This window comes from Azolla caroliniana, unplaced genomic scaffold (genome assembly GCF_043228905.1).
Source record: "Azolla caroliniana isolate FFs.n. ecotype wild unplaced genomic scaffold, voAzoCaro1.0.p SCAF_4, whole genome shotgun sequence".
In the NCBI taxonomy this organism is placed as follows: Eukaryota; Viridiplantae; Streptophyta; class Polypodiopsida; order Salviniales; family Salviniaceae; genus Azolla; species Azolla caroliniana.
The window spans coordinates 11,917,836-11,936,538 of NW_028230439.1; the positions used below are offsets into that span (position 1 = coordinate 11,917,836).

Below are 18,703 nucleotides of genomic sequence, written 5' to 3' on the forward strand. Positions count from 1 at the left end.
AACCATGTGGTATCCATGGAGAATAAAGATAATTGGTATTTACTCTATAGTACTCAAATTTCAAGTATCTTTGTATTCAACGTATTTAACGTATTCAACGTATTTTACCTTTAAAATACGTATTCTAAGAACTTATATATATTTTTTAGAATACTTATAAAATACGTAGCATACGTATTGTATGCGTACGGTATGCTACGTATGTTACAACCATGGTAACCATGTTCCTTGGTTCAGGTCCTCGGTGCTCCCACTCAAATTTCACATGCACTTGCATATTTCTGCAACAAAGATTGCCTCATGTGTATTGAATCTCTGATAATCTCAATTAATGCATTATGAATTTGGAATCACGTACATGATTGGCATATCATTGAGCTTCACTATCAGGTGGTTTGGTAGAAGAAGATCGTCTAAGACCTAGAAGATAATCCACAAATCACACTTCTTTACTGTCTCAACTATAGTGCCGCCCACAAGTGGTGTTGGTAATATTTCTAAGACTAAGATGACCAGAGGTTTGATACAAAAAGGGGTAGTTATGGCCTCATATGAGGCACATAAAGTATTGTGGGAAGTAAAAGTGAAGATGTTTTTGGAAGCCAAATAATGAAGGAAGGCCAAAGGAAAGGGGTGAGTGGGGTTATGAGTTTTTTTGCTTTGCGAAATTGAGGGCCGAGGAAAAGTAGAAGAGACGCATTCATTGCATTTTGCATGGAAGTAAAGTAAGAAGGGCAGTTTTTTGATAGTCTATTTGTTGTCCACACACACACACCCACGAAATATGTGTATGTATGTATGTATGTATGTATGTATGTATGTATGTATGTATATGCATGGAATGGAAGGATGGAATTATTAATTATTCATTTTGAGAAGAGCATATTCACTCATTCCATTCATTATAAAGGCAAAGAAAGGCAAAGGCAAAAAAGGTTTCCACAAAACAGAGTAGTAGGGTGTATGTGTAGAATTTTGCTCCTTCTCTGCTGTTCTTCATGGTTATGGCTTCTCACATGCTGCTTCAAGGTCAAGCTCATCGACCCATCTCCTCATTTGGAGAGTTGTGGCGTTTTAGCGATGTGGATCCACAGGTCATGCCTTATAGACCATGGAAAACAGAGGGCGTCTCTCCTTCCGTCATCAAAGCTTGCTCTAGCAGCCATGGCCCTCCATATCCTGGCGGCATGGGTCCTTACACAGCTCGATCCCCTGATGTGAAGAAACCCTCTTGGCTGCGACAGAGAGCTCCACAAGGCGACCGATTTACTGAGCTCAAGGAATCCCTCTCTACCCTTAAACTCAACACTGTGTGTGAAGAAGCCCAATGCCCCAACATTGGAGAGGTATGAATCCTTTTTTCTAGCACAGATAATTGTTTTTTGTACTAGAATTTCTCTCGTCCATGAGTGTTTTCTCTACAAATTTGCATAGGGGAGGTAATACTTTATACAAATATGCGTAGGCTTTTTGTTAAATTTTTTCCTTTTTACACAAGTGGCATCCAAAAACTGCTTGCATCATTTGTAATATACTTACCTTAATCATAGTTTTTCACAAATTTTGCATGGTAGATGAATTATTTACCAAGATCAGATCTTTACAGATTTGCATTATGGATGGGTTGTTAGGCAATCGCAGATGTTTATAAAACTTGCATGACAGATAAATTACTCATAGGGATGAGACGTTTGCAATTCTTTTGCATGATAGATGAATTCCTTCGCTAGATCGGATTTTGTAATGATGAGATAAATTACTCACCTAAATCAGTTTTGAAGTATCATGCATGAAGAATGTGAAACATTGAGCTAGATGGATGGGGTCAGTGGGAACTTGGGCCTATGTTTAAAAGGAGCTATTTTTCTAGTGATGCATGTGTTTGTATATGAAGTGTGAATGAATCAAATTAGAGCGTTGCAATGTGTATCCATGATGGAAATACCTACAAAGTTAATGCAGTTTTGTCATAAGAGCTAGAAAATGAAGTTAATCCAGTGTTGGCATAAGGCCTAGAAAACACATTCTGAGATTGAAGAGTGTCATTAATTTGAGCAATGTACCATTCGTGCATTCGCATCCAAGAATGTTTCAATCATTCGAGTATGGTAAACACCCTTGAAGTATGGTAAATACCATACTTTTGTATTCATTATTTATTATAAGGTATGAAAGTTAAGGTGAAAAGTGAAAAAAAAAACATAGGAATGTTTTGTTATGAAAACGAATGTTTGCCAATGCATTCGAGTATATTACGTACTATGATTTTGAGTTTTGAGCACTTGGTTGACCTGTATATCATCTGTAGATCACTTGTAGAAGCCCAGGGTGTCTCTGCCTCTCTCCAGGAACATAGTATCATGGTATGAACTGATTGCTAGATATTTTGATTATGGCCTCGCTTGTGGAGATCAGCCTTGTTTGGTCATCACCATGGCCATTCATGACAAGGTTGTCAAAAATCGCAACATTGAGAATGCCTTTGCAGATTTCTATGTAAAACTGTGGTTGGATCACCAAAGCCTGTAAGTTATCCTCCAAATGTTTTAAGCAGGAACATCTTGTCGATGAAACATCATGTTTTTCCCAACAAATGCAGCTGGACAGATACTCTGCTAGATATAAGTTCTTAAACCATATCATTTTGGCTCATATCTAATGGGATTGTCAAGGCTGGTTTCCGAATGACATGAAATTGGCCATTCGTAAGCATTGTAGAGATGGATGGCCATTCATGTGTTTTTAGAATGGATGTGGAGCCACCAAACTTTAAACAATATTCTGTATGCATACCAGATGTGGAAAGATGGGATCAGTTGTTTGATACTATGCACCGAGAGAGTTAATAATGCGGAATCCTATTTTAACAGGGTATGTGGTGCTAGAAGAGAGTGATTCGTTCTTTAGTTTCTGTGTTTCCATGAGATTTCAAGTTTGTGCAGCTACAGCCATCACTTCTCTAAATGTTTTCAATGCTTGGTAGTCATGCAGATTTAAATGGATAAAGGAAAAAAATTCTTTGGAGGCCATGATCATAGAAGTTTGCTTCGCTTTATTTGTTGCTTACTTCAACTGCATTGGTTACATTCTTGTTCATATGAAGAATCTAGTTAAGAGTCTATCCAATTATTGAAAAAGTCTGTCTGACCTTTTCTCTTGGAGCACTGCTTAGGAGCATGCTAGAAATGAAGGAACATGGGACGATACTTTCATAACTTTGCACTTATATCATTGGTAATGGTCATACATTGGATTTAGTTGAACCAGCATTAATCTGTGATCTGGTTTATGTGTGGTTCATATCAACTAATGTAAGGATGTACAATTACATTATAGATCAACCACGTGCATAGAAAATATTTTTGAACTTTCCATGGTTATTTCGGGAGAGAAGTGGTTTCTTTTTATTGTGTCGAATAAGATAACACTACTGTGGTTCATTTGAATGACTTCTGAGTTGTTATGGTAGGCAGTGTTGGAATGGTGGGGGTGGTGCTGGTGGCAAGGGAGATGGTATTGGAACTGCTACGATTATGCTTCTTGGTGACACATGTACTCGAGGATGCCGCTTTTGTGCGGTTAAAACGAGTAGAACACCTGCTCCACCTGACCCTATGGAGCCAGAAAATACTGCAAAAGCAATAGCTTCATGGGGGTAATCCAAATGCTCACACATCTTTAATTTTTAAATCTTTTATACATCCACAATCATGTTGGGCTGGTTGTTTAAGTATGGGACTTCTGTAAATTTGTATTATGGGTTTTGCTAGGGTTGGCTATGTGGTGCTTACAAGTGTGGATAGAGATGATTTGAGTGATGGTGGAAGCGAACAATTTGCACGCACTGTCAGGACCTTGAAGGTAAAATGGTTTATGGGCATTTAGAGCTATGATGGAGTAGTTACTTTGTAAGGTCAAGGAGGTTCTGATGGTCTGCTTCCATCTCAGGAACTCAAACCCGAAGTTCTCGTAGAATGCTTGACTTCAGACTTTAGAGGGGACTTGGTGTCGGTTTCAAAAGTAGTTCAATCTGGTCTAGATGTGTTTGCTCACAATGTAGAGACTGTGGAACGGCTACAGAGAACAGTAAGAGATCCAAGAGCTGGGTAAGCTGTATAATTTGATGTAGATATCAATAAACATTTACCACACCTTTTTGCATGATTTGTAGCCACATGTTTGAACATGTACAATGTCTTTTGACAAGATATTATCAACATCTACAAAACCATCATTACATATTTTTAACATGATCGATAGCTGGATGTTTGTAACTGGTTTTCTCATGAAATCCATAAAAATATGTTGAGATGGCCGCATGGCAGATGGTATCCAGGATATGATTTGTTCTTTGAAAAGAACTTTGCATAGAATCACCCTAAGATAACTGTAGCGTGTCTTTTAAAATGCCTGCAATGGTACAGTATGTAACTGATCAATGTGTCGGATGTATTTATTGATAGGTATAAGCAAAGCTTACGAGTGCTTGAGCATGCTAAAGCAGCAGTACCAGGTATGGTTACTAAGTCTTCAGTCATGCTTGGTTTGGGCGAATCCGACGATGAAATCAAGGCAACTATGGAAGACTTGAGATCCATAGGGGTTGATATTCTTACTCTAGGACAATATCTACAGGTTTGTTCGACTTAGTTTTTTTCTTTTCCACACTAATATTTTCCTTCTTCAGCCATGAAATGAAATGAATATTTTAGCATTTGTTGTTTCAAATTTCACAGCCAACACCTCTCCATTTGACCGTGAAAGAATATGTAACTCCTGAGAAATTTGAGTTCTGGAAGGATTATGGTGAATCAGTCGGATTCCGATATGTTGCTAGTGGTCCTCTGGTTAGCAAGTTGAATATTGTTATTTTTTCCAGATCTAAAAAACAGTGTTACTGTCAAAAATCTTCTTTCTATTCTTTCTCTTAAGTAATGGAATAACTGTTTTACAGGTTAGATCATCTTATAGAGCTGGTGAGTTCTTCATTGAAAGCATGATACGTGCGCAAAGGATGGCTAATAGCCATGCGTAAGCCTTTATATATTTATTTTTTACGGAGGGAAGGAAAAGTATTGACATGAAAAATTCATTTAGATGTTTTCTAGGCAGTAATTTTCATTGACTATTCTTTTTAGATTGAAAACACATAAAAATAAAAAAGCCAAAACATTTAGCAAGTTTTTCCCGCCACTATTCTTTTGATGATATTGGAGAGATTTACTTGGGTTTTTGTCATCACATCTCTTGAGATTTGCTTAAATCATATATATGGATATTTATAGCGATTTTGATAAATGAAATGTGCCACTCTTAAATCATATATATGAATATTTATGGTGATTTAGTAAAAGAAACATGCCACTCTAACAACCAGCCTCGTAGCTTAAGGATCCGAGTTTGCTTTGAAGAAGAGTTAATGTGAAAAGGCTTCACACATCATACATGTGCATTATGTCTTTTTCCCATCCAATTGAACAATGCTTTCAAATTCCTCTTATGAAATCCCATTAGATTGATGCATCTTATGGATTAAATTTTGTAAGGTTGGTGCTTCTTGAAGTTGAGGTATAATGATTTCCAAACATATGAATAAATTTGGCTTTATTGGTGCAAGTAGGTATTGTACATTTGAAAGCATTGTTCATTTTTAAGTGAGATTACACATTAAACAAACTTGGTGGTTGAGTGCATGTCTGGAAACGTGTGGAAGGGCTCATGCATTTATTAGAGCCAATGTAAAGGCTATTATAAGAGGTACTTTTGGCTGTTTATTTCTTCTTTGGCTTATGAGCATATCCTTCATTGGCGCAATATTACTAGCTCAAATGAAGGCCATGAATCACCCAAGAATTGGTGTGATGTGGGTCTTTTGGTGGTCTAACCATTGTAGTGTTGGCTAATCTGTTGTTTGTGGGTCCGTGTTGGGTAATCTGTTTTTTGTGGGTCCATGGGTGAAGCCTATATTGGCTTTGTGGGTGGGGATATGAATATATCCATATGGTTAGTTTTTGTGAATTTGTGTTCTCCGAAAGGGGGAAATTAGAACATTTATTAACAATGTGGCTTGCATATGAAAAAACCTAATTTGCGGAATTTGAATGCAATAACTTCATCAAGTATCTTGCAGTACACAAAAATGATTCTCTTTTTATTTAACATCTATATTTACTTTGTTGTTTATCACAACACAAATATAAATAAAACAAAATTTTGTCTTTTCACTTATGTTTTAGTATTCTTAAATACATGAAGAGGCAGGCCCTCATCGCTTCAAACTTTGTAAGGGGTATAATACATGAAGAGCAATACCCTCATGTGATTTGCTGAAATGTAAATAATACATGATTACACTCATTGCTTCAAAGTTGATTGAGAGTTCTTATACATACATAGCAATATCCATGACTTGAGCATTATAAACACATTGCATCTTCACTTTTCAGTCTCCAAATTCAAGCATGATATTAAAATCTACTAATTTTATTTTATTCAATTATAATGGAAAAACCATCAATAAAATGGCATCAATATACTAGAAGACACATTCATGACCTAGTGGAGAAGAGATTAATGTTTGTCTCATTGGCAAGTATATCATGACAAAATATATTCTCAAATTAGATTCACATGTGAGGCCATGAAACAAATCTAGTTGGATAACTTTAAGATATTCTTCAATGTTGTGAGTATTGGCTATCCACAAAGCATTTATATTAACATTCTTTTGTTGGCACAACATCCAAAGAAGACGAGGGCCAATATGGTCCAACATATGTAGCTTTTCCTACATGGATGGAGTTTAACAACATGTTCTTAAGTTCTCTCTCTCTCTCTCTTTCTTTGGTGAAAACGCACAATTATATTAATAAATGTGTGTGAAAAACACTACTTACAATGGGTGTGACAATGGGTATGGTCACCCACTAACTACACTAGATGCGTAGAGGAACATGTTGAATTGCCAATTGGCAAGACAAACACTCCACTGAGGAAAGAATTTCCACTTGCTCCAATAAAGAAAATTGCCACATTAATACTCCCTTCAACTTTCGTAGATATGCTTTCACTCCATGTCTACCATCGAATACAAAAAGCATTGCGCATGTCCCAATTATGACGCAATCCCCAAAATCTTAGAAATAGGAAAATGATCTCAATCTTTGATTTTTGGTGAACCTGTGTAAATTGTGCAAACACCCCACTGTCTAGGTGTCAAATAACACCGTGATAAAACTTGCCAAATTTGAGAAATGTAACTCCAAATTTGACAAGCAATTGGACATTGTATAAATCGATGAGTACTATCTTCCATTTGAACAATGCAAAAGAAGCAATTAACCGTTGTTAGTCCACAATGCTTTAGAGCTAATCCCAAAGGAAATCCTCCAATCAAAACTCTCCAAGTGAAGACCTTTGCTACAAGTGGCAATTTAGAATGCCAACGACGTTGTAAGATCTACCACCACCCATAATCAAATTTGTGTATTTTTCATTCTTCTTCAGCCTTAGATGATGGTCATCTAAGAGACTCAACTGAGCAATGATACAAAAGATTAGTACCGTAAACACCAATCAATCCACGACTGCTCTCCTATTTGTAGAGGTAACGGACCTTGCATCAATGCAATATTTTGTAGTTGTTGCTAGATAAACCCATAATTAGGCGGGATGCGCAATAATTGTCACACTTCAAGGAACTCCAAAATTCTTTGAGATGGAGCCTCAACTATATCTCCCACCTCTTTTACCCCCAAACGAAAAACAAACGATTAAATTGAGAGCACAATCTCTCCTTTCTTGACCAACATAATAACTGAGAACACACGTAACTCTTTTTTTGCAGAGAATTACAATGCTCTCTACTAGATGATGGTTTCCATACACATAACAAGAGTGCTTCTTGCCATGAGGTAACCAAGTGTTGAACACATGAAGAGTCCGGAATCCTAAGTGAAATACATCCATTCAGTAATTGCCACCATGAATCCTTAATCGTTGTTCTCCCATGTGTTAAACCCTTATTCTCAATGAAATATTGAACAATAGATATCCATGGTTGTGAGTTTGAACACATGTCTTGTAATAATGAAAATCTACGAGTCATCATATGCATAGAGAAGCTCAATATTCAAGCTCCCCAAGCGCTTAAGGGTTGCTAGATGATTCCACGCAACCCATGTGATTCCCCATGTTATCCCTCTTCTTCCACAACAAATATCGAAGAGGTTGCAAAACAGAATGCAAAGCCTTCTTTGTTCATGGCAACAATGGCAAGTAATATAATATCATGGGTTCCATAATACATTGTACACCTTTCAAGTGTACATGAAATGGCCAAGATTGTGACGTCCAATACATGAACTTAACCCTCAACTTACTAGACATCCATTCAATCAATTGACCATTTGTGACATTCATTCCTAATGGATTGTCCAAGTGTCGAAAAATAGAGCCTTTCATCACCACGAATCCTTGCCATCCTAAACATTCCAAATCCCTTTCAGTACATGATATGAGACTAGACTTCCTCCAATTGATATGTAATCCGGACGCCAATGCAAATTGGCTCCATACAAGCATCCCCTTCTCAAGATTCTCTCGTGAGGCTTGTAGAAACATGAAAGAATCATCAGCCAAAGCTTGTGCTACTAGTTGCCCTCCAGACGGAAGGTGTAGACCCACAATGCCACCATTTGTTGCAAGCCTTGATAGCATCACTAACAAGGGATGAGTAACAAAAGCAAACAACAATGGACTAAGTGGCCATCCTTGACGAACGGATCTTGTGAGGGCAATATCTGATGTAACTCCCCCATTAAGCATTACTCGAGACACTTCATCTTGTCCTAATAAAAATATGAGGTGAGACATACGAGGTTCAGAGCCCATTGTATGCATTAACCCAGAAACAAAGGACCAGTTAACATGATCATAAGATTTCTCTAAATCTAATTGCACCATAATCAATTCTTGATGAGTGTTTCAAGCATAATCCATGACCATTTGAACATTCAACACATTATGCAATATATTCCAACTTGCAATAAAACCATATTAGGCAGGATGTATCAACTTTGGCAAATACTTGTTACCCGGTGGGACATAAGTAACAAGTGTGAAAGGGACAAGAGGACAAGTCTAAAAGTATCAAAAGAAGTCGAGTACTAAAAATCGAAGGAAGAAACCGAATAACAAGGAAGGAGCGGGTGGGAAAACGTCGAGTTGAAAGGAAGCTATATATATCGAGAAGTGGCGAACACATAAGGGACACAAAAGATATTGAATAGGAATCATAAGAGTAGACTAAGCTTAGATTAGAAAAGAGTGAGTGAGTATTGTACCGATTTTACTGGGTACTTGTATCTGTATTGTATGCTACAATAATCGAATATATCTATATATACTTGTGGGTAATCACTGTGTCTATCTCCATTTGATCTATCTTATCTACCTAATGTTCGGTCTGTGTAAGACATGTTATGAATCGGTTGTAGCTTATTCTATAGAGTGTAAATCTCATTTTCATAAACGATCCGATCAGAGCTCAGGTCACGAGTCTCTTACGGACCACGATTCCTTAATCGGATTACTCAAGAGGAGTAATTGAAGTTGTTCTCCAAGAGGGAGCAACACAATTTGGCATGCCAAGCTCACACAATGTGTTCACAGCGAACACAAGCCGCCATAATGGCGCGTCCCAAAGTCACCCGCACTCGAACACCGTCTAGACGTGCCGAACAAGAAGACATCATCACAGACTCCGCTCTCATGGAGCAATCGTCGCTGGTATCAGACACCCAATCAACAACGGTTCACACCTCCGCCTCGACTAGCGGCAACGCTTCTGAAGTTGACCAACCTGAAGATAACATCTTGCCGATTGCACCGAAAGACCATAACTTCAACACAATGCCTTACCCACGATACACCGATGGCGCTAATGCAGGAGCCCTTGTTCGAGCTTTCCTAACCACCTAGCAAGCAAACCATGTGTCACATTGACTGGCCGCGGCCGATGCCGAAACATCAAAAATCGTGGAGTTTGGCTTGTCTCTCGACGGGCAAGCAACACACTGGTACTCCAACACGATTTGGGGGATTTCATTACCTTTACAATCCTCTGGGACAAGTTCATCTGCCTTTTCCATTGACGGATACCCAAGCGAGAACTACTAAGCCAATTCTACGCCATCTCGCAAGCGCCTCACGAGACGATCCTAAAGCGTCAGTGTATGTGGAAACATATGAGGATCTGTCTCAGTTCGTACTCAGAAAGACAACATAGAAAGAGAAGCAAAGATATACACAGATTGAAGCTTTAATGGAAGCTCTATTATGTTCTCTGTCTCTTACTTGTTAATCCTAGAGGCCGGACAACATCCTAACACAGGGTGTCCACTTAAGACACTTCACCAAAGGGTGTTACAGCAGGATGACTTACGACCCAATGTTTAATTAGACTTTAATTGGTTACTTAGCAATCCGTAATTAACATGCGTAAGATATAACAATGAATACAGAACGGTAATCAACACTGGAAGATTAAGACAATAAGCTCTATTAATTATTCGCTCCCGATTACATTGTAACCGGGCCTTTATATAGGTCTCCGGTGCGAAATACAAATCAATGCCAACCGGCACCTTTTCGGGATCGATCCGGATCCGGATCGGCATACCGATTCCGGTCCGTCCGTCCACATCTTCTCATATATTACTATATATTTTAAGACTAGGGCCAATTCATCTCGTAATTCCCAAGCTCTTGGGCTTGCGCCGCCTCTTTCTCCAGGACAGTTTGTGTCTTCGGGGTCTTATTCCTCTGTACATCAACCGGAGTCACCGGTGCTTGAATCTGCGTTGCGGTTAGGGCCATTTTGGCCATGTCCCCTATGATCCGATCCAAGTCTTGTTCGATGCACTGGATCCTTGACCGGGCCGTCTCCAGTTCATCGGTTGTGACGAGCAACCGTTCCGTTTGCGCTCTTTCCTCCGCCTCTATGCATTCGACTACTCTGGCAATTTGTTCTCCTATCCACTAGAGCCATTGGCTGCTGGTGCACTGTTGTTGCGCTTGCACGGAGGGTTGGCCGATGGGTTCACTCGCCAGTTGCTGGTCCCGCCTTACTGCGTCGAGCTGCACTTCTGGTTGTGCCTACTGACCACTTTGCCGTTCTGGCTCTGAGTGTGTTTCGGCTAATCGCCCCTTGTCTGCTTGTTCTTGGCCGGCTGGGAAGGTTGGCCTTTGTATATCCAGCTCTTGAGTTACAGGGCTTGCCCGTGCTGCCTGTTGTGCAGGGACTTCTGTGACTAGTTCCATCCGAACCGGTTCCGGTGCCTCCCTTGGCGTGGGATGCTGCGGGCGTTCCGTCCTTCTGTGGGTCTGAACGCTTCCCGGCTGATTCAACAGTACTCTTCACCGGCCGCCGCTGGAGGTGCTCCGTGGGTTCTTCCTCCATTTCCTCTGCCTGAGTCCCGACATTCATTCTTGCCGCCAGGGTGTTCGTTTCCTGTTGCACCGGTCGGTGGAGTGGGCTCTTCAGGGGCCGTGCCGGTGTCTCCTCGCTTGCATTCGTCGGCCGCTTCCGGCTGGCGCGCTCCTTTGCCGCCTTCTCTACGTCGGCCATCTTCCCCTTAGTGGCCTTGGAGGCCAACAATTGTTGCCGTTTCGAAGCATGTTTCGGGGTACTGTCCGTTGCTCTTCCCCGCTTCTTGGTCTGGACGGGCTCGACCGGTGGCGCCAATAGGGTGAGCCATTGCGTCACCGCATGCCATATTTTCCGGCCTTCCTTGCCGTCCTTTCCTCTTACGATATCAATAGTTGTACACAGCCCGTCAACGATCAGCACCGGCCAATCCACCTTGACCCCTTCATGTTTTGCGATAATCAAGCCTGCTCGGTTCTGAGACATGATGGGGGGTCGAGGGTATACGTGGCCGAAATCATGGAGCACACGGGCAATTTCGCGGAATAACATATCTTCGTCGCCCTGTGTCCTGTAGCCCTTGCTGACAAGAGAGTACTCACCGAAATATTTGAATGAGTTGCTCGGAGGTAGGATTGTCGATCGTGTAGATACCTCCCTCCGGAAGGCCTATTAACGCACGGATCGCCTCCTCCGTGATCACCTTTGTGTCGATTTCTTTGATAATCTTTTCGGCCTCCTTGTGTGGCGCCGCCTCCATGATCGTTAAGAAACCCTCCAGTCCGTGTTGTCGTAGCCATTTCTTGGCGGCTTCAGACAGCGTTTGGCAGTCCATCTCTGCGTCGAGGTTTGATGGTGGGGAGAGTGTGAGAGAGAAAGTTCTGAGTGAGGGGGTTCTCAGTGCGCAAGCTCTGTACGATTGATCTTTACGCGTCTGTCTGCGTCTGTTCTCCTTGGTTCGCGATAGGAGAAGGTCTCGATGCGTGGGGGTTTTTCTTTCTGCACCTTGGTGCCTTTTTCGAGCCTCCGCATGTGCAGGTCGTGTACTATAATAACATTGCGTGCCATGTGGCGGTGGTTTAATGTCCTATTCATAGCCCCTCGTACCTTTTCGACGTGCCTCTTTACTCCTCGTTTGCATGGCCGTTTCCACCACTACTTTTCATGATTTATTTGATTCGCCCCTTTCTTTGATTATTTTTATTTTTATTTTTATTTATTTTTGTAAAGTTAATTGTGTGGTTAATTTTTCTCCGGTCCTGTCGGACCCTTACCCGAAACACACACCTTGCCGGCCTCTTGACGATTTGCCGTTGCTTTGCTCTCCTCCTTACCGGCTTGGTGGTAGCCATTTTCCTCACAGGTTGCCGTTGTGGTTGACCTGCCGGCGTCCGATTCGGCGTCGGCCCTTTGTTCAAATGGGTTCTTTGGCGTAGGTCCTTTGTATGGCTTTAGTCTAAATCCGTTGACCCATTTACCCAGCACCTCGCCGGCGAGTGTTCCTAACTGGTAAGACCCATTGAACCCGCGTGTGATCCAGTATGGTCCGGTCCATCTAAACCGTAGTTTGCCTGGCATTTTACCCATCCGGGTTCGGAACACTAGTACCGGCTTGTCGGTTTCGAACATCTTTTCGTTTCCCTTCCAGTGACGATCTACAAACGCTTTCCGTCTCCGTTGTTCCAATTCTAGGTACATAATGCTCGCCATTCGGTGTTCTTCCAGTTCACACAGAGCCTTTAACCGAATTGCCTCCGATTCCTTTTCATTGAGTCGTTCCCGAATCTGAATCCGTAAGCTCGGTACCTAGAATTCAACTGGCATGACTGCCTCTAATCCGAATGCTAACCGGAATGGCGTTGTTCGGATGCTTGTTTTGTACGCTGTCCGGTAAGCCCAGAGTGCACTATGCAACTTTGTGTCCCAATCTGTTCGATTCTCATTGACGATCTTGCGTAGTATATTCTGTAGCGTTTTGGTTGTTGACTCAGCTAATTCGTTGGCTTGTGGGTATTACGAGGTGCTCCGTTTATGTACTACCGCATAGAATGACGTCAAGCTCTCCACTACCTGTCCAAGAAAGTGCCCTCCTTGGTCGCTTTTATCAGCTTTATGGGGCATCCATACCGGCACCAAATGCATTCGTATAAGAATTTTGCCGTTGACGCCACGGTGTTATCTCATAAGGCTTTGGCTTCCACCCATTTAGTGCAGTAGTCCGTCGCGACGATCACATACCTGTTGCCAGTTCTCATTGCCAGTGGTTTAAATGGTCCGACAAAATCCAGTCCCCATTTCTGAAATGGTTCTAGCGGTAGTACTGGCTGGTGTGGCATCCGAGCTTGTTCCGTTGGTTGACCCATTCATTGGCATAGATCACACTCCTTCGCATACCGGACTGCATCTTTCAATGTCGTCGGCCACCATAGGCCACTTTGCCATACTTTCCTTGCCGTCGCATCTCCGGCATAATGGCCTCCGGCGACTCCGCAGTGTGCTTCCCGTAGTATTACCTCCTTCTCGTCGCTGCGCACCGCTCGTCGCCATATCCCGTCTGCACCTTTATGGTAAAGTGTGTCCCGGAGTAAACAGAAGTGCCGGCTTTGTACCACCAGGCGTTTTCTCTCGTCCCGGTTCATCTCCTCCGGAGGCAATCCGGTACTCAGAAACTGGTGCATATTAGTTAGCCACTTATCTTCTTGTGCCACCGTTTCATCTGTTGTTGTTTCCGTGGTGACTCGAAAAACCTCTGCATCCGGAAACTCGTCCGGTACTCCGTCACCCGTCTCCCCGGAATCTAACCGGCTTAGATAATCTGCTACCGCATGCTGTATGCCGGGTCGGTGGAATATCTCGAATTTGAACTTCTGCAACAGCAAAGTCCACCGGGCCAACTTACCAGTAAGTGACGCTTTGGATACTAGGTAGAGGAGTGCCGAATGATCTACATGGAAGGAGAACTTTCTTCCCAATAAATAATGCCTGAATTTTGTTACATTGTAGATCATTCCTAAAGCTTCCCTTTCCGTGGTAGAATAATTTCGTTCCGCTTGGGATAGCTTCCGGCTGGCATAGTACACTGGCCGGTACCACCTTGGCTCAGTAAGCTGCATGAGCGTGCTGCCTATTGCGATGACGGAGGTGTCCACGAACACATGAAACTCTTTACTCCAATCCGAGGCTGCACTACCGGTGCTTGTGACAATAATACCTTTAGTTCCCGGTACACCTTGTCTTCGATGTCTGTCCATTGGAACGGTGTTCGGTGTACTGCCGCATGCAGAGGTGTAGCCAAGTCCGCCAAATATCGGAGCATACGGCTATGCCAGCGGATTTGTCCTAAGAAACGGCTCAATGCCTTTGCCGTTGTGTTGAGAACTCGACGTTCCTTATGTCCGACGCTCGGCCACAACCGAGATTCTTTTCATACACAGAAAAACAGGTAATGAAAACGCGACACAAAAGAGGAGAAATGGTACACAGGAGGTATACGTGGAAAACCCCAAACTAGGGGAAAAACCACGGCAGCCCACAAGCTGCAAACTGTCACTATGCAGAAATATACAACAGTGAGATCACTGAGGCAACGACCTCGTGCTCTCAGATCTTCGCCACAGGCGGCAGTTACAACAGAGGCAACGACCTCGTCTCTCTCTCTCTCTCTCTCTGTCTCTCTGTACAGTTACGCGCTCTGATTTCTTCTTGCACCAACAAGGAAGAATAATAACACACACACACACAAAAAAAACTAAAAGTTTGCCCTAAGTCATATTTATACTAATATGACTTTTCGGCTATTTACAAATGTAGCCTCGATGGGCTCCATCCGGCTCTCCGCAGTCGGGTACTCCTCATCCGGTTCATACCGGGCCTACACCATCCGACTCTCCGCAGTCGGGTACTCCTCATCCGGTTCATACCGGGCCTACACCATCCGACTCTCCGAAGTCGGGTTCTCCCCATTCGGTTCATACCGTTTCGGCCTCGGCCGAGTTTGTTCGTCGGCACTGTTCTTCTCCCTTCCCATCCGGAGGGACCTGTCTACCAACACGTTGCCGGTGCCGATGCTTCCAGGATTGCTTTCACTTTGTCCGGATCTACGGCAATGCCTTCCTTGCTCACAATATGCCCTAGTAGCGTTCCGCTAGACACTCCAAATACACACTTCGCCGGATTGAGGCTTAGCCGGTATGCCCTACACTTCTCTAGACATAGTCTGAGATGTTGCAAATGATCTTCTTCTCGGCTATAGACGGCGAAGTCGTCAAGGAACACCTGCATAAAAGCCGGTATGTATTCGCCAAAGATCTCCATGATGATCCGTTGGAATGTTGCCGGCGCCGTTTTCAGTCCGAACATCATCACCACGACAACAAACACTCCCCATTTGGTGTTGAAAGCCGTTTTCTCTTGATCATCAGGGTGCATCCGGATCTGATTATACCCGTTGAATCTGTCTAAGAAACTGTAGACTTCATGGCCGGCGACGACATCCAAAACTCCATCCGTAAACGGAAGTGGAAATGCATCCGTTACCGTTGCCGCATTGAGCTTCCGGTAGTCGACACAAACTCTAATTTTGTCGTTCTTCTTCGGTACGACTACGATCGGGCTCAGCCATGTAGATTTCTTTACAGGATGGATGAAGCCAACCCTGAGCAATTTGTCGATTTCCTCCTTGACTTTGGCGGCGTAGTTTGGGTTCATCCGGTACCGACGTTGTGCTACCGGCATGGCGTCTTTGCTCAGATGTATCTGGTGCTGATACAACTGAGGATCCAGCCCTCTCATATCCTCGTAAGACCAGGCAAATACGTCGCGAAACTCGTTGAGGAGTGTAATTATCGCCGTTTTGTTCTCTGCATTCATTTCTTTGGCGATGTGCACCGGTTTTGCCTCCTCCGCCGTTCCTAGATTTACCTCTTCTAATTGAGACACTTTTACGCACTGTGATACGACCATTTCTCTTTCCAACGCCTCCTGTGCTTGCCGTAACTCCCGGATTGCTTCTTTATCCGGTTCCGTCCGGTTGCAGTAAGTAGGGTGATACCGCTTCGGCGACGTCAATTTCGAATAGGGGTACAATCTTCGGGTTCTCCTGCAAGTACTGATCTTCTTCTTCGTCTGCTAATCCTTCCAGCATATTGACGCACTCCGCATATAACGGTGTCAGATCCTTGCCGGTGCCCTTCCTTGGTTGTGTTGGTACCCGTACCTTCGCTTTTCCCCGCCAGAACGTAATCATATTCCTCCTCCAGTTCTGCTTGATGTGTGCCGTCTTTAACCAAGGGCGTCCCAACAATAATGGGTATGCTCCTTGAGCCTGCAACTGGAGAACTACGGCTGAGATTCGGAATGTGTGGCCCCCGATGGTTACTTCTAAGTCCCGTATTAATCCTGTCGGTCGCACCGAGCTCATGTTCGCCATTCGGAGCCAGAACGGACATGGCTCCCACTCTTGGATTCCAAGAGCATCGCACGTCCGGAGGCTTATTACATTAACTCCGGAGCCTCCGTCTATTATCGTGTCGGGGAGTTCTTTCCCTTTCACAATGGCAGTAATTGCCGGACTGTTGGTGTCCACCACCGCCGGTCCCTCCTCCGGATTTGAGAAGAATGTCGGAGCTGATGGTGTTCTGCCTGTTGTCATGCCGGACTTGAGTCCTTCTATGAATCTTGGTACGAGTTGCAAGAGTTGTCCTAACGACAACGTGATCTGGCATTCCTGTAATGCCTGCCATGTCGCGTTTTCGGACTGACTGCCGCCGGTGAGCTCTTCGGTGTTCTCCTTTTGCTGCGCAAGTTTTGCTACGTTTCGCTCATTTGCCTTTTTCACCCATTCCGTTCCATGTTTCCGGATGGTCTCTTGTGTCTCCGATTCCGTCATCTTGCCCTTCGACCTTGTGGTGACCTGCTGTAGGTCTGCGACTTCGGCGACTACCATGTTTACTGTCGGTCGCTTATCATAGCTCTTTGCTGGACATTGATTACTATAATGTCCTTGCCGGCAATAATAGCAATATGGTTTCCGGGTATTGCTGGATTCGGCATTGTTTCCTGTACCCGGTGGAGGACCTGTGGTAACCGTGGGGCTCTGGTCCTGTTGGCTGCTTGAGGCACCTTTTTCCGGTTCACGTGGGTGGCTCCCTTTTTTGAAATGCCGTTTTTTATTAAAGTTCTTTTTGTTGCGGTACCCTTGCCGGGGTTGGTCGTCATATCTCCCGTAATCTTCCCGTCGTTCGTGATACCCGGGGGAGTGATCCCGGTTGTGATGCTTGTACCGTCCATTGTAATCTTGGTACTAGTCATATCTCTTGTACCGATCATAGTTGTCTCGCCGATCGTCGTACCGGACATCCTGTGCCGGTCGATATCGCTCCTCTCACTGCTAGCGTTCATCTTCTTTGTCTCGGTTGCTACGTGGCTCGATTTGCCGGACTGGTGGTGCTTGCCGATTCAATAAGTTATATTCGCACCGATCCATCGTGTGGCTCGTAGAGTGGCAGAGTAAGCAGTGCGTCCGCATGGTGCACTCCAGTGATGAGTGTCCGGCGTTCAAGCAGGTCATGCATTGGATTGCTTGCCGGAAACGGAGATCCTCTTCGGTTGGTAACGCTCGTTGGAGGGCTCCCATTGTTAGCCAAGAGCTCGTTTTTTCCATTTCTCTAACCCGGTCGATGACCTAGTCGACGGTGCTTGTGCGAAAGTCGATGATCGTGCATACCGTTCGTAGAGGTTCCCGGAGTGTCGCTAAAAATATAGCCTGTGTTTCTTCCTCCGGAGGTGCGCGAGTAAGCTGACTATGCATCTATTGAAACCGGATGACAAACTGCGGGATGCTCTCCCCTGGGTCCAGCCGGATGGTATAAAATAAGCCCACCATTTCTCACTGGTCCACCTCCTTATGAAAGAAGTGCAAGAATTTGTCTTTCAGGTCCGCAAAGGTGGTGATGGCGCTGGGGTCCTGCGTTCGGTGCCATCTGGCGGCCAGTCCTTCCAATGTCACGCCGAATTCAACTATCTTAGATCGTTCCTCTTCGGCCGCGGTTAACCGTTGTGACACATGGTTCGCCTCCCATGTTTGTTGAAACGCGTGAACATGAGCCTCCACGTCCGGGTCATCCCGATACTTGGAGTACTCGAACGACATGTCGTCGTCCGGTGTCGGTACGCGGGTTGGTGGTGTTGGTGGTCTTTCCTGTTGTTCCGTCGGCGTCAGAGGTCTTTGCCGGTCTTCCCTTGGTGTTGCCGGCTCGAATTCCAGTGTCGGAGGTC

At 43.8% G+C, this 18,703-nt stretch overlaps 1 protein-coding gene across 1 annotated transcript; it reads left to right on the forward strand.

Moving 5' to 3' along the window:
- Nucleotides 1–973: 973 nt before the first annotated feature.
- Nucleotides 974–5,321, forward strand: LOC147865093 (Radical SAM superfamily protein). The gene is made up of 7 exons (XM_087317835.1): nt 974–1,346; nt 3,474–3,655; nt 3,771–3,861; nt 3,949–4,106; nt 4,464–4,635; nt 4,737–4,847; nt 4,955–5,321. The coding sequence occupies exons 1-7, from the start codon at nt 999–1,001 to the stop codon at nt 5,033–5,035; spliced, it is 1,143 nt and encodes a 380-aa protein (XP_087173961.1). The 5' UTR covers nt 974–998; the 3' UTR covers nt 5,036–5,321.
- The last annotated feature ends 13,382 nt before the right edge of the window (nt 5,322–18,703 follow it).

What these genes read in the sequence shown, in the direction of transcription:
- LOC147865093 (XM_087317835.1), top strand. Translation starts at nt 999, where the DNA reads ATGGTTATGGCTTCTCACATGCTGCTTCAAGGTCAAGCTCATCGACCC. An exon ending in CTCTAGGACAATATCTACAG is followed by an intron (nt 4,636 to 4,736) that starts GTTTGTTCGACT and finishes CAAATTTCACAG; the next exon opens with CCAACACCTCTCCATTTGAC. An exon ending in ATGTTGCTAGTGGTCCTCTG is followed by an intron (nt 4,848 to 4,954) that starts GTTAGCAAGTTG and finishes ACTGTTTTACAG; the next exon opens with GTTAGATCATCTTATAGAGC.